The following is a 16,437-nucleotide window of genomic DNA, read 5'->3' as shown; positions in this document are numbered from 1 at the left end:
GATGACACATATCCACAAACCCTCTTCAATATTAGATATCCTATTTTGCATTCATTAGGAAGAGCACAACAGACTGACACACTGTTCCAAAGCCGCAGGGACACGCGATGACTTCCAATGCGAAACCATATTTCTGCAATGTGATGATAGATCCGCGAGATTTATTTATGTATTTCCATTTTTCCATCTTTTGCAGGTGTTAAAGTTGAAGATTTCCTTCCCCCCGGGGCCAGTCTGAAATGTACAGTTTGTAACTACACGGCAGAATCTGTGATTAACTTCCACAAACACCTGTTCTCTCATCTTACTCAAGCTGCCTTTAGATGCAATCAGTGCCATTTTGGCTTTCAGACTCAGAGGGAACTCCTACAACACCAGGAGCTTCATGTCCCTGGAAGTAAACTACAACGGGAAGCTGACACTGAACATTCTCCCGGTGCCAGCGAAGCAAATGCACAACAGATGCCAGAACTGCTGAATAAAAATGAACTTCTACGGAGCCAAAAGACCGTGCCGAATAAAGATGCAAGCTCAGACAGTGAACTGGAAAAGAGTGAAAAGAAGCCCAATCTTTTCCTCGCCACTCAGAGGCCAGAGGCGACAAACAAAAATGTATTCTCCTATACTAAAATCAAATCTGAGCCATCGAGCCCAAGGCTTGCTTCATCTCCAGTACAACCCACCACCATTGGACCCTCATTCCCGATGGGACCTTTCCTTTCCCAGTTTGCTTTCCCCCACGATATCACGGTGGTCCCTCAAGCCTCAGAAATCCTTGCAAAGATGTCTGAACTGGTACATAGGAGGTTACGACATGGAAGTAATAGCTACCCCCCGGTTATTTACAGCCCCTTGATGCCAAAAGGGGCCACCTGCTTTGAGTGCAACATCACTTTCAATAATTTGGACAATTATTTGGTACATAAAAAACACTACTGCAGCAGCCGGTGGCAGCATATAACCAAGACGGCGGACTTCCCCGGTGTGACCGAGAAGATGCCTGAAGCTGTAAGTCCCACCAATGGTCAAAATTCTGTAAACCTCCTAAACCCTCCTGTAACTTCTACTGAGCCCGATAACCAGCTCCTCCCGACATCCTGCATTAACTCAGGCAATGTTTTAGACTTGTTAGGGTCGAATATTAAGCCAAGGGACAGCAAAGACTTTGCGGCAGATGTTAAAAAAATAACGACTGTCGCTAACAATGACGAGAAAATGAACGGAAAACCCAACGAGATTAAAAATACTACTACTCCTCAACTGGAGGCGGACAACAGTGACCCAACCAAAACCACCTGCGAAGCTTGTAACATCACCTTTAGTAGACACGAGACCTTTATGGTTCATAAACAGTACTACTGCGCCACACGTCACGACCCACCATTAAAAAGATCCGCGACGAACAAAGTGCCTGCCATGCAGAGAACTATGCGTACAAGGAAGAGAAGAAAGATGTATGAGATGTGTCTTCCCGAACACGATCAGAGGCAACAGCTAGTTCAACAGCATTTTCTTCAAGTAGCGAATCTTGGCAACCCATGTACATCTGCTCAAGACTCAGCAGAAGCCCTCGGGGACTGTTATCACCCCAGGTGCGATATCTTTCCAGGAGTTGTTCCAAAGCATTTGGAAACATCTCTTTCAATTAGTAAATGTGTTCCAGTGGTGAAATGTGATCCTTCACACTCAACCATTTCCTCCCTGGAGATGGACGCTCCTATAGACCTCAGTAAAAAATGTTTAACACAATCAGATAGGGTATCCACCTCTCCGAAAAGGCTTCTAGACTATCACGAATGCACAGTATGTAAAATAGGGTTTAATAAAGTCGAAAACTACCTTGCTCACAAGCAAAACTTCTGCCCCGTCACGGCAAGCCAACGCAACGACCTGGGGAACCTGGAAAGCAAAGTGTTCCCCAACGCAGAAAACGAGAGGAGCAGTCCCGAAGCCAACTTCGAAAGGAAAACCATCAAGTGCGAAAAGAACCGAACCACAAAACAGTCCTCACCTAACGGGAACTTATTCTCTTCGCACTTAGCGACTCTTCAAGGTCTTAAAGTCTTTAGTGAGGCAGCCCAGCTTATCGCAACGAAAGAAGAAAACAAAAATGCGTTTTTTCCACAATGCCTTTACCCAGGAGCAATAAAAAAAGCAAGAGGAGCAGATCAGCTTTCTCCGTATTATGGCATCAAGCCAAGTGATTATATTTCTGGGTCTCTTGTAATACACAATGCGGATTTAGATCAAAGCACAAATGTAGGAAGCGAGTCTCCCAAAAGCCAGATACCTTCAAATGGATGTTCTTTGCTGAAGAAAGAGTCACTCCCGCTATTGCCAAAAAACAGGGGTATGGTAATAGTTAATGGTGGACTTAAGCAGGAGGACCGGCCTGCGGTCAATTCCCAGCAAGAAAACATTTCCCAGAATCCTCCACAAGAAGACGGATGCAAATCTCCCTCCTGGGCTTCTGACAAACCCTTGACAGCCAATGAAAATGTTTCTCCGTCCACCCCCGCTGCTGAGGATCAGGTGTCGAGCCTCACAAAAAGCCTAAATGGTTCTGGTACAGCTGCGGCCGGCGGGAAGTATTGCCGCCTGTGCGACATCCAGTTTAACAATCTTTCAAACTTTATTACTCACAAAAAGTTTTACTGCTCGTCACACGCCGCCGAGCACGTCAAATGAACGATCGCGTGCGGTGATTTTGGTTAAAAAACAAAAAAAAACATGAAGTCTATTTGTTTCTTGCAGTTAGAGAACAGATGAGAAAACAAAAAAAAAAAAAAAACAATGCTGCTTTACTGATACCTGGACAATCAGGATAACCATTCATTTGAAAATGACTTGAAGATTTGAGGTGTAATTCCATGACAGTTATGCGTAAAAGTGTATTATTGGTGCCATTTTTCCTATTATTTATTTTACCAGCAGTGTTCATGCAGTTGCGCCCAGCACCGACTCCTGCGCCCCAGCCATCTACATGGGAAATGAGTACTTACCCCGCACAGCCGTCGCTGCTGGACCCAACTGTGGCTGTGGTTCTGTTATTTTTTATTTAAAGAACTTTATATTAAAGTCATTTGTAATGTTATTGTATAGTTATTGTGTAGCACATATGGTTTGCACCTGTATAGTAGATTTTAAATAATATAGACACAACATTACAGAAAAAGGACATATTAGGAATAGCTTCAGAAGCACTTGTGTATACCTACTTTTTTTTTTTTTCTTCTACGCTTTTGCAAACGAGTAGATGTCTCTGCTGAAGTATAACTGGCATAGGGTAAAATACGACAAAAATATGTGTTTATTTTCTAACACGATGCATATACAATCAAGGATCAAAGATAAGCTATACGAAGATTGCACTTATCGGAAGAAAGCTATCACCCTTGCTTGTGGGGTAGTGGACAAGGTGAGTGCCAAGCAAAGGGGGCAAAAACGTGCCACCAAACCTAAAAACATGTGTCGCACTTTGCCTTCGATAAAAAAGTTCAAGGCCCATTTGAGGCCTTGGATCTCTGAAAAAAAAAGCTACATGATGATCCTAAAAATTTAGGACATTAGGATTAAAAATATGTGGCACCTAACTATAAGAATGGTGCTAATCCAATGGTGGTGTCAAAATCCTGGGACAACACCACGACTGTGCATTGGTATATAGATAACGTTTGTAATGTCTAGTGTTGTCCAAGGACTGAGTACTCCGGATCTCTGGAAAAAAGCTACATGATGGACCTAAAAATATAGGACATTATGACTAAAAATATGGGGCACCTTACTATAAGAATGGTGCTAATCCAATGGTGGTGTCAGAATCCTGGTACAACACTACGACTGTGATTCGGTATATAGATGACGTTTGTAATCTCTAGTGCTGTCCAAGGACTGGGTATGTTGCAGCACTGGAACGCCCAAGGGTAAGGGATGTCAGTGATAAAGGAGAAGGTGCAAATTTAGATACATTTTAAATTGGCAACATTTTGCCAATTGGTAAAATTTCAGCAAATTTGTTGTACAAGTCTAATGAGAAATTAAACTAATTAAAGATATGTTCACCTTTAACTTAACTCAAATTTGGTTAAGGATATCCATGCAATACAATATCACCTGGAAGAAATGCAATACAAAATCATACTATGCCAGCAAAACCCTTGATAGGCTAGAATTCACAACAAAACTGTGTTGAGTGGATGCCCATAGACACCAAGTGTACGGGATCATCCTGTGATACAATATCACAAAATCATGTAGTTTGGAAAAGCTATCCTACATATCTGGACACGTTAGACAACAAGAAAGTTATGGAAGACACATCCATATGCAAATTGACATTGATGTCTTCTTCATCGCTGGTAGTGTTCTTACTCCTGGTGTTTCAGTTCTCTAGCGTTGCTGTAGTGAAGTTCTTTTCAGTTGTCCAGGACTCTACTAATGATGATGACCGATTCTTAGGATTGGTCATGACTATGAGACAGGCAAAGGTCTGATGTCTACAAACTAACATTAAGTAATCTAAGAAACATCATCAATAGATCTCCTTTAAGTGACTGACCCTTCTGATCATAATAATAACTAGTTTTGCTACATCTCGAAAACCGAGTCCTGCACCATCTTCCACTTCACAATGATAACGAAGACAAGACCAAGCTGGACTTTTCTCCTAAGGCCCCCCCATAGTCTGACTCCATGACCAGGGTATAAACCATTTCCATCCATATTAAAGCTCTTACTTTCAATCACAAGGATCTCGGAGCTTCTCCTTTAAGGAAGCCCATAGGTGACTATTGTTAACATGACATATATACTTTAGCAGACACATTGCGTTAGACATTAGGCTTTGCATATGTATGTAGCAGTCTGTTCCTGTTCACTTTTTTCAATCCGAAAATCTGTATGTTAAATGAAGATGGATTTTCCTTTTTTTCTTGTATAGTAACTGTAATTTCTTTTGCTGATGCATCTTTGTCTGAATTTTTAAGAATCTTTGCTGTTTAATGCAATACTTTATAATGAATGAACAGAATAATTACCGGAAGCAGTATTGTAAGTCCTGAAGTCAGCCAGTTTTATCTTTAAGACGTAAAATGAAAAATCTAAACCCTAAACCTGATGCTGCAAGTATGAATCTGATTCATATGTATTATATATATGTACCTATAAGTGTCACAATACTGCGACTGGTGATCACAGAGATAATGTTCTACTTCTGATAGAAAGAATTTCTCAACAAATGTTGTTACTATGCATGTATATGGATGGAATAAAATTCCGGCTCATTGGACAAGTCTCCATTCTTATTTTTTTTTACATCATTACAAGGAAAAAATATTTCTTAGACAAGGTCTTGTTTATGTGGATTTTAGCCACTTGGAGGTCGCATGACTCCATTGATGAGCCCAAGGTCACAAACAAGAACCACAAATATGTGGTTTGTCTATGTGTAACATGGGGCCGGTATGGTGTGGATGTAAAACAAGACACTCAGATTAAAGGGATTTTTCCAGGCTAAACATAGTTGCCAACATTGGGGCAATATGGGGGCTCAGTGATTAGCATTGCAGCCTTGCAGCGCTGAAGTCCTGTGTTTGAATCCTGCCAAGGACAATATCTGCAAGGAGTTTGTATGTTCTCTCTGTGTTTGCATGGATTTCCTCCCATGCTCTAAAAGACATACTGATAGGGAAAAATGTACATTAGTAGAGATGAGCGAACAGTAAAATGTTCAATATTCGTTTTGAGTAGCCCCTCAATAATCAACTACTCAAATCGAATATCGAACCCTATTATAGTCTATGGGGGGGAAATGCTCGTTTCAGGGGTAGGCAACATTCGATCAAATTATAATCACCAAGTCCACGAGTGAGGGTCGGGCTGGATCCTCCGAGAAGTCTTCTCCGTGCAGCGTCCCTGTGGCATCTTCCGGCTCTGAATTCACTCTGCCAGGCATCGGGCCTGGGCACAGCTGACTGCGCATGCCCGCACTATAAGCGGACATGCACAGTCAGCTCTGCCCAGGCCCGATGCCTGGCAGAGTGAATTCAGAGTCGGAAGACGCCGCGGGGAAGCTGCACGGAGAAGACTTCTAAAGGTAGGAGAAGAACCAGCATTGATTGGCCGACTGTATAGCATTCAGCCAATCAATGCTGGTTCTGCATCGAACTTTTCCATTCGAATAGCGAGTGGTACTCGATCAAGTACGAGTATTTCGAATACCGTAGTATTCGATCGAATACATACTCGATCGAATACTACTCGTTCATCTCTATACATTGGGCATACGGCACCCCTACTGATCACCTATTCTCAGGGAATCAAGCGGGAAGCGGACAGCAGTGTCCTTGCAACGTGTCCATGGCAGGGTATTGCAGATCAGCCACTTTTCTGGCATGAGTTAGAATGGAAATCTATTCCAGATCCTACATGGCATAAATTTCCATTCTGGCTCCGCAGCGTCCTCATTAATCTCTGGTTTCATTTATTAAGACTGGCGTACAGTATGCCAGTCTTAATTTATTTGCACCATTGCTCACCTTAGAGTATTGCTTTACAGCTTCTTTCCCACTGAAATAAAATAAGAGTATTACAAAACTATTTCCCAAGTGTCCCCCTAAACTAGTGATTCCAAAACTGGTCCAGGTGGACTCCCAGGGGTCTCAGCCGCGACGCACATTTCCATCGTTAGATCTAATCTTCACATTTTTTTGACGAGTTTTGGGAATATGGTAGAAATCTAGCAGCAGGGGGTCCACCGAAACCAGTACAATTTTGAAAGTGGTCTACGAGAAAAAAAAAGTTTGGGAACCTCTGCCCTAAACAATACTGAAAAGGTGGAAGAACAATTCACTTATGTTTAGAGAAACTGAGAAAGTTCTACAGCTTCCGGAACATTCTAGAACTGCTTACACCACTGTTCAGGGAAAACTTCAAAGGAGATGCACTAAAAAAGCAGGGCGTCATCGAGATTCTCCAAATTGTTAGCAGTTGTACCCCCAAAAGCATAAATTGGAAAGATACCATCACCCCTTTACCTACTGAAAGACAATTTTACATAGTGATTTTCTACTTCATTGTCATAATGGTCAACTATTCAAAGATTGCATTATGGAAATGAAACAGAAACAGGAAAACTAGCATTGGACATCATGTACATGGCCGTAGAGCTGCTCCAATTTGAGTTGTATAGGGTTCCCGTAGAGTTGGACCTTTAACAAACCTCCTTTTGGAATGTATACTAGTGTACTAGGATATAGTAACATGCTCCATTCCTTCTAGAGGGGAAATCCTTGCACATGGAGCGCCTGATCTACTCACTGAGCTCTTACTCATAAAGGCGTTAAGTCGTGTCATTTAACCAGTGAGGGTCTTCTATCAATGTACATTGTCCCATACACAGTATAATATATACATCAATCTACTCGTAAAATATGCAATGAAATCAAAGAGAAGGTGAAATAAAATAACCAGGACCTTTATAATATCTGAAATAACGAAATATAAAGGTGTTATAGGATACCTGCAGTGAGGTGCACCTGAAACATGATGTATTTGTAAAGGGTACTTTGAAGACTAGAGATAGGAGAATGCTTGATCCAGATTGGTTCTTAGGAGTCCCTCCTTCTTAGGTATCCCTCCAGATAGTATCAATGGTTTCAAGATTATAATGAGATGGATTCTACATTGCACCATTGGGCAAAAATGTTTCAGCTAGTAAAAAAAAAAACACTTGTGGAAATGGACTCATAGTAGAAAGCTTGGTCCACTGGATACATGCAATGCATATGGAGTTGATCAACATTCGGCCAAACCCTCAAACAGGTAAGTAAGACAGAAAGGTAGTGTCTAAGGTCAAGTCCCAATGCACAGGTCCTGAATTGTCCATCCACCAAAGATAGCAATACTGATCAGATGCAGTCACTGGATAATTTGTTTTCTTCATCTCTACATGGCCAAGACAAACATGAACACTGCTGTTAGGGAAGTGCACCCTGGGGAGAAGGGGGCACAAGAGACAGTGAGCCCTAAGCTGAAGCCCCCCACTTTCCCTTCCTCTTGCCTGGCCCTATTCTACGCAATAGGCGGCAACTTGGAGATGATCCCTTCCTATATACATGGCACACAAAACACAGACAAGACAATAACAACAAAGGGAGATCAGCTAGCCAGGGGTCAGTAACAGGAGCAATAAAGTGCCAAAATCTGAATCCAAAAGAATAGTCAATAGGGAAAGCCAGAGGTCAAGAATCAGAATATAAGTAATAACAGCGAGAGAAAAGCCAGCACGCGCAAGGCAATAGCAAGCACCAGTGTGAATGTGAGCCAAGACTAAATAGGGAGGAAGAACCCGCCCTGGACCTGACAGGAAGGCAGGTTGTCAATCACAGGGCAAGAATAAGTTTAACTAATAGAGGAGCAGAGAGAAATGAAGGTGAAGGAAATGGGTGTGGTGGGAAATCAATTAACAAGGTGAAGGAATAGGACAGTGTTCAGACAATGCAAATCAAACCCAAAAGAAGAAATTGCAGTCGAACACGTCTCCTGCGCCGCAGCATGCAACTGGATGATGATGCCAAAGCCCGGGCGGGCAAAGATGTTGCAACTGCAGAGTTTGCCGCACTAACATATTATAGTTAGGGTTGAGCCGATCTTGAGTTTTCAGGATCGATTTTAAAATCCGATTTCTGATCATTTTCTGTCCGAACCCGATCCCAATTCCAATCCTAATGCAAGTTAATGGGATTTTTTTTTCTTTTTTAAGATCGTTTTCAAAAGCAAAGAAAAGTTACCAAAAAATACATACAAGTTCTTAGAATGCATAGAAAGAGCAAGGGAACACTTAAATGGCGAGGGGTGTTTGCACATGCAGTTTCCAAGTACTGAGATCTTGCCAGCAGGAGAAAAGTGTGAGAGTAAGGTCAATACTTCTCTATTAGAGATGAGCGAACACTGTTCGGATCAGCCATTCCGAACAGCACGCTCCCATAGAAATGAATGGAAGCAGCTGGCATGTACACTTTGCCGGCGGCCGGTCGCTTAACCCCCCGCGTGCCGGCTACGTCCATTCATTTCTATGGGAGCGTGCTGTTCGGAACGGCTGATAGTGTTCGCTCATCTCTATTCTCTATGAGAAAAGTCACTTTTTGCAAAGCGCAAGCTTCCAGCTTCTCCGAGCAGTATTTGATGGGCTGTGATGCTGCTGACAAGCAATCGCATTATTGCCCATAGCTAACATGGTGCCTGAGTTTCAGGCATCATGTTAGCTTTTTCCACAATGATTAGCCAGTAGCCAAGCATTGTGGGAACGAACGTTAGACCTCGATACCTCCTAAAAAGATCGGGATCGGAATTCCTATCGTGATTGTGAAATTTGTTCGATCGCCGGTCAGAATCTGATCTTTTCCGATCCCGAGAGCTCAACCCTAATTACAGTAGGTATTTCACTTTTCTATAATCCCTTCCATCCTAGCGTCTTAAGGCTAAGTTCACATAGAGGAATTTGGAGCCAGTATTGAGGAGAAGTCAGTGAAGGACGGTGAAAAAAAGAAGCTCCCTGCTTGATCTTACTGTGGATTGTACAGCGGTTTCATCCACAGCACCCTTGGACCAAGACTCACACTGCGACCCCTAGCGATCTTTTTGCAAATATAAATTGAAGTAGCCTAACGGCTCAAAATGTGACTCAGTTCTCTAACATTAGTGAAGGAATCGGAGGCAACCCAATAATCTATCGTCATACAATGGGAGTTGCAGTTAAAAACATCGAATAATTAAAACCTTAGTTTAGGACCCAAGTTCTGTATCTGCAGTACATACCCTGGCCAAGGCCAAGGTGGAGGTCATAATAATATGAATGGTCAATAACCATATCAGGGGTCATTAAGAAAAGCAGGGCCATTATTAACATAAGGGGGTAATGGGAGGCAGGATTTAGGTAAGGGTTTAAGAAGGGCTATACTAATTTAAGGTGGGCATTATTGATTTAAAGAGGTTGTCCAGAAAATACAGTTCTTGGGCAGGAGTCAAGGGAAGGTGAAACATAAAACAAACAAAAATACCTATCCCTGGCGCTCCAGTGTTCCCCACCACTGTCTGGTCCAGCTTTGCCTGGGGATCTCATTCTGGTGGGAATCTTCTCCACAAGTCATTGCTGTTGCCAATCCAAACACACATACTTTCACCTTTATAATATTAGTAGGATTTTATTTTGTCCTATAAAATGTAGCATGTTACAAACCGATGCAAAACTGAACTGAGTGGACTGTCAGATTTGCAGGTATCTGCCCCGTGCCAGAGAAGTTGCTAATGTTAGTTTGGCGTAAATGTTAGTAAGTTTGGTGCAGGGCGTTGTCTCCAGCCACACCCTGCTCGTCCATTTTTTGAAAAAGTGGCAAGGCTGATGTAAAAACGCCATTTGCAGATATTTTAGTGGCAAGTGTCACTTAAAAAGTCGGAAACTACTCATTTCTGACTTTTTTGCAAAAAAATAGTGATGCAGAGTCTTAGGCTAACTTCACATGGAGGAATCTGCCCCGGATTTGGGAGTGAATTCTACCCCCCAAATTTGTGGCAGATTCCACACCTAATCTGGTTGGCACAGATTCCACAGTTTGGGAGTCCCTGTCGATTAGGCCCATTCATGTAGTGCCAGTCAGCAGAGGAACGCCACAATGGAACGCCACAATGGAACGCCACAATGGAAGACCACAATGGAATGCCACAATGGAAAACCACAATAGAATACCACAATGGAACGCCAATGCACTACATGTGGCAGCAATCACGTGGCTGAAAACAGCGGCAGGAAACAGAGGATTTCTCTTCATTTTCTGCCATGTGAGCCTAGCTTTAGTGTCTCTGCACTGCTGTGAGAATACTCTTGCAGGTTTATGATAAGATGATTATTAGTTCTATTTTCTGACACATTGGGTGGCCCTTAAAAGGGCCGTTGGGTCTGTGAGAGAGGCATTTAGAAGTCTGCAGGTGGCAGTACCTGGATGACACATTGGTACACGTCCGTGATAGGAGTGCAGGTGACAGCGCCCCCCTGGGTTGTGATGACATTTTTAAACAGTTCACCCAGGTCCACATCCTGATGCATTGCCAGATGTAAGTGATGGGGTATGATATGGTGACTGCCCCAGGCCCGGGCTTTGTACCCTAACAAGAACAAGATCTCCTTGATCAAATCCTCCATCATAGCAATCAGGAATACTGGAACATTAGTACTGAAGTGTTTACAATAATTCCCTTGAATGAATACGGCCAACGGGAAACTTCAGGTCAGCTTTAGATGTTCTGCTTATCCTGCTTATTCCATTGCGTTCTCTTTGAGACATGTTCACAAGGAACAGAATGGCTACCATACAAGACAATAACCAAGAATGACGGGAATAGGTGGCGGTGGCTGCTATTTATATCCAGTGCTGCTCTGTGATTGGTGGAAATAGGGGCGGGGCCGTTTTCTGATTGGTGGAGAGCCAAATCGGCTGACATCTCATAATGGCTATGACTTCACGGGTGGTTCTATAGTTCTGGGCGGTGCCACTTTCTGATTGGTGGAGAGCCAAACCAGCTGACAGCTCATAATGGCTCTTTCCTCATGGGTGGTTCTATTTTCTGGGCGGTGCCCTTTTCTGATTGGTGAAAAGCCAAGCCATCTCAGAATATTTCTTAAGTGGCTTTTCAGTTAACTGACCAGTTATGGTGACCTTTGTTGGAAGCAAGCAAATAAAGTCATCAATATCATCATTCCAGAAAGCCCCTTTAAAACCTATTGCAAAGTTGCTTCATTTTCTTACTTTCGATATGGGTGGCCCTTAAAAGGGCCGTTGGGTCTGTGAGAGAGGCATTTAGAAGTCTGCAGGACCCAGTACCTAGATGACATAGCGCCCCCCTGGTCGCTAGATATCCGATCTATCTGTGAGGCTTAAGTAATGTTCTCTGAAGACCCCTGACTCCTTTTACGTTGCATCTAAATCTATACATTACTATTAATTCTCTAAAATCATGCATCTGTTCCCTTACCTGTTATTATGTTCTCCCTAATAAGGCAGCGACATAACAGATGAAACCTGCAGAAGAATACATCGCAGGTCTAATGTGCCGGATGGGTGACCCCAGATCTGCATATTGATTCTTATCTCTTTTCTATGTGCATTTATTCGTTTCCGACCTCTCCACCCTCCACCATATTGTATTGAAAAAATTGACCCTGTAATGTAAACACTCTCCTGGTTTATGCCCAATTCCTATGGCATTACAGCGAGGGTACAGTAATGCAAAAATACATATTATTAGTGGGAAGCTATGAAAAGTGGCAAATGGAAGTCTAGGGGTCAAGGGGGCAGATTTGATAGATAACAGGTGTTGGAGAGCTTGTATCAGCCATAAACACTTCAGATGTGAATCAAATGGATGTTGCATCAGAATGGTTGCTATGTTATAGATTGAGCTGGTGTATGTCTCCATAGTGTTTAAAGGGAGACTGTCACCAGAACCCAGTATATACAGTATATGCTGATAGATAGGGTGTTAGGTAATTGCTAGGACAGCAATTCCCCAGTAACTGTTTGAACCCCAGTGAGCCCTAAGCTGAAGCCCCCAACTTTCCCTTCCTGTTGCCAGGCCCTATCCTACGTAATAGGCGGCAACCATGAAGACAGTCCCTTCCTGTATAGGTGAGACACAAAACGCAGACAAGACGGACAATAACAAAGAGACGTCAGCTAGCCAAGGGTCAGTAAACAATCGAGCGATACAGTGCCAAAACAGAGTTCAAAGAATAGTCAGTGAGGAAAGCCAGAGGTCAAGGATAAGAAAGCAAGCAAAAATAGGGACAGTAAGGAGCAGGTATGCACAAGGCAATAGCAAGCATAGGTGTGAGTGGGAACCAAGGCTAAATAGGGGAGGAAGAACCTGCCCCTGGAGTTGACAGGAAGGCAGGCTGTCAATCACAGGCAAGACAAAACTAACCACCTAATGGACAGAGGCAACAAGGGCAGAAGACGGGTGTGGTGCAAATACAATCACAGAACTAGAGCCGAGTTCATACAGTGCGACCAAAAACTTTAAGCCAAGAACCAAACTGCACCCGCCTCCTGCGCCGTAGCACGTGAGCAGAGGGTGGTGCAGTGACCCGAACAGGCAGAGATGTTACATAGGGTCACCAAAAATGGCCACAAAGTAAAAAAAAATGTAAAGGATTCCAACCTGGTGGATTACTGTGCTTGGAGGCCAGGAGTAGGGTTTAGCGATCGGGATCGGAAAAGATCGGATAGAGATCGTCGATCAAGCAAATTTCACGATCGGGATCGGCTGGAAAATGAAAGAAAATCGGATTTTGAAATCTCAAGATCAGCTCCACCCAAAAATTGACTTTTCCATAGAGAAGCATTGACTAGGGTTGAGCGATTGGGATCGGAAAAGATCGGATTCCGATCGCCGATCGAGCAAATTTCACAATTTCGGGATTGGCTGGAAAATGATTGGAAATCAGATTTTAAAATCGATCCTGAAAACTCAAGATCAGCTCAACCCTAGCCAGGAGTCATAGTCGATCAAGAATAACATCTACATGTTTGTATGTTCTCTCCATGTTTGCATTGGTTTCATCCCTAACCCCCAAGGTGTACTGATAGGGAATTTAGATTGTGAGCCCTACTTGGGACAGTGAATGATGACAATGCCTATAAAATGCTGCAGAATACGTTGCTGACATACAAGCAGGACAAATAAATATATAATCTTCTATTCACCTGGATCCAGCGTGACCAATATGTTGGGCTCCTCAGTATTCGTTAACTTCCCTGCAGAGATGATGTGCTGACCACGTGCTTGAGACCCCACATGCATGAGATACCCATGTCTGGGTACATGACCACTGAGACCCGTGGCTGCAGTGTCAACGTTCACAGGGATATCCCATTCTCTGGTTTGTGGCCATTTTTTTCTTAAATCCTGGAGAACCCTTCAAGGGGTTGTTCAAGATTAGAAAAACATGGTGGCCTTTTTTTTCCAAAAACAAAATACAGCTCCAAAGGTAGTGTGTGCCATTGCAGCTCAGCTAGTTAAAGGGGTTGTCCAGGACCCAGATGCTTTCCATTTACTGAACCTTAAAGAGGACCTTTCATGTCCTCATGAAGAAGTGGTATTATATACCTCTAGAAAGGAGACAGTGTGCTGAATTCAGAACACTGTCGGCTATTCCGGCATTTGCCCCGGGGCACCGATATCTCTATTCAGCGTCAATGCACCCCCGTCCTCCCGACAGTACCCTAACATTGCCCTGGGCTGTCAGAGGGGCATTCCTTACCACCCTGAGATGATTCTGAGCTGTGAGGCACATCCTTCTGACAGTGGGGAGATATCGGTGCAGAAAGTAACGCCATCAACGGGTCACATATTGGGAAAGTCGACAGTCTGCTGAATTCAGTGCACTGCCAGCTTTCTAGCAGAATATAAAACCGCATATTCATGAGGACATAAAAGGTCCTCTTTAATTGGAGATGTTGCAGCATCCCAGAGCAATGCTGCTATATGTTTTGTGTTTGTTACATGTACCCCGGGGTTATCTTGTTTGTCTTGTCCTCCATGTTTAATGTTAAATGCTTAAACATGTAATTTTACTATACATAGGCACTTATCTTTGTACCTTTTGCTGTTTGTATGATGCATGCCACCTCATGACCAATCACAGGCCACTGGGCAGGGTTTTAGGAAAGGGTTTATATTCTCTAGCAGTTTTAGTAAAGTTGGTCCAGTGGTTGGGAAGACTGGTGTTGACATCCAAGTCTAGGTTATCCAGCCGCAGAGAGTAGTATTCAGAGCCCAGCAGCCATCTTGCAGACACCCTATTGAGTGAGACAGCAGGAGAACTCATCCTAGAAACTAAGAGAACAAAGCCACCGATGGCATTTTTTAATTTCGTTTTTGACTCCCCTCCTTCTAAACCCCATAACTTTTTTATTTCTCCGCTCCCAGAGCCAAATGAGGTCTTAATTTTTGCGGGACAAATTTTTCTTCATGATGCCACCATTAATTATTCTGTATAATATACTGGGAAGCAGGAAAAAAATTCAGAATGGGGTGGATTTGAAGAAAAAATGCATTTCTGCAACTTTCTTACGGGCTTCGGTTTTACGGCGTTCACTGTGCAGCCAAAATGACATGTCCCCTGTATTCTGTGTTTCGGTACGGTTCCAGGGATTCCAAATTTATATGGTTTTATTTACATTTTGACCCCTTAAAAAAAATCCAAAACTGTGTTAAAACATTTTTTTCTAAAAGTCGCCATATTCCGACAGCCATAATTTTTTTATACGTCAGTGTACGGGGATGCATTGGGCGGCTTTTTTTGCGGGGCCAGGTCTACTTTTTAGTTCTACCATTTTCGGGAAATGCTATTGCTTTGATCACTTTTTATTCAAATTTTTATCAGAATCAAAACAGTGAAAAAACGGCGGTTTGGCACTTTTGACTATTTTTTCCACTACAGCGTTTACCGAACAGGAAAATTATTTTAATAGATTTGTAGAGCGGGCGATTTCGGACATGGGGATACCTAACATGTATGTGTTTCACAGTTTTTAACTACTTTTATATGTGTTCTAGGGAAAGGGGGGTGATTTGAATTTTTAATACTTTTTATATATATATATTTTTTTAAATATATATATATATATATATATTTTTATTGCATTTATTAGACCCCCTAGGGGTGTTGAACGCCAGGGGGTCTGATCACTAATGCAATGCATTACAATGCTAATACATTGCAAAAAAAAATCATCCTGTCTTTTGCAGGCTGCATAGACCAGCCTGCAAAAGAAAGAACTTGCAGACTGGCCGGGGAGACTTGTAAAGGCTCCCGGCTGTCATGCCAATGTGACGTCGGCCCTGGAGCATGCTCCAGGAGCCGGCAATCACCAGCAAAATGGTGGCGCCCATGTGCCGCCGGGAAAATGGCGCCTTTGACCATGGCACCGGAGGGGTTAATGCCTCCGATCGGTCCGGGGACCGATTGGAGGCATTAGATCCGGTTGTCTACAGCTTAAAGCAGTAGACACCTGGCAGCTATGGAGGCCGCCCGGCTTCCGACATTGGTGTCCGTGCCATTAGGAGCTACAGAGGTACCTTACAGGAGTGTTCCATATCAGGACCTATAGCCCCGCTTCAGTCCCCTTTCTGCTGAGTTAGGGAGTGGTACGAGAGGGGATAAGTACGTCAAGTACTACAGTGTCTATTTTGCCTTGGCTAAATTCTTAAGTCTTGGACATTGTGCATTGATCTGTTTGCTGTATACATCTTGTGAAGCTGCTGGAGCATCTGTTGGCATTGTTCAATAAAAGTTATTTGGTTTACCCCTACAACCGCTGGACTCCTGAGCCATTGCCTGCATCACCATCAGGGCCTCCTGAACAACATCCATACCGGCTC

General features: G+C 43.1%; 1 protein-coding gene across 2 annotated transcripts in view; it reads left to right on the top strand.

The window, feature by feature from the left end:
* ZFPM2 (zinc finger protein, FOG family member 2) overlaps positions 1-3,419 on the top strand; it is a 355,148-nt gene extending 351,729 nt beyond the window's left edge. For both annotated transcript variants that reach the window (XM_075270229.1, XM_075270228.1), the window contains exon 8: positions 197-3,419. In XM_075270229.1, coding sequence (XP_075126330.1) covers positions 197-2,688 — 2,492 coding nt within the window. In that variant the 3' untranslated portion in view covers positions 2,689-3,419. The remainder of the gene's footprint in view (positions 1-196) is intronic.
* Positions 3,420-16,437: the final 13,018 nt, after the last annotated feature.

Source organism: Leptodactylus fuscus, chromosome 4, assembly GCF_031893055.1.
Source record: "Leptodactylus fuscus isolate aLepFus1 chromosome 4, aLepFus1.hap2, whole genome shotgun sequence".
Classification (NCBI taxonomy): domain Eukaryota; kingdom Metazoa; phylum Chordata; class Amphibia; order Anura; family Leptodactylidae; genus Leptodactylus; species Leptodactylus fuscus.
This window is presented reverse-complemented; position numbering and strand designations above follow the sequence as displayed.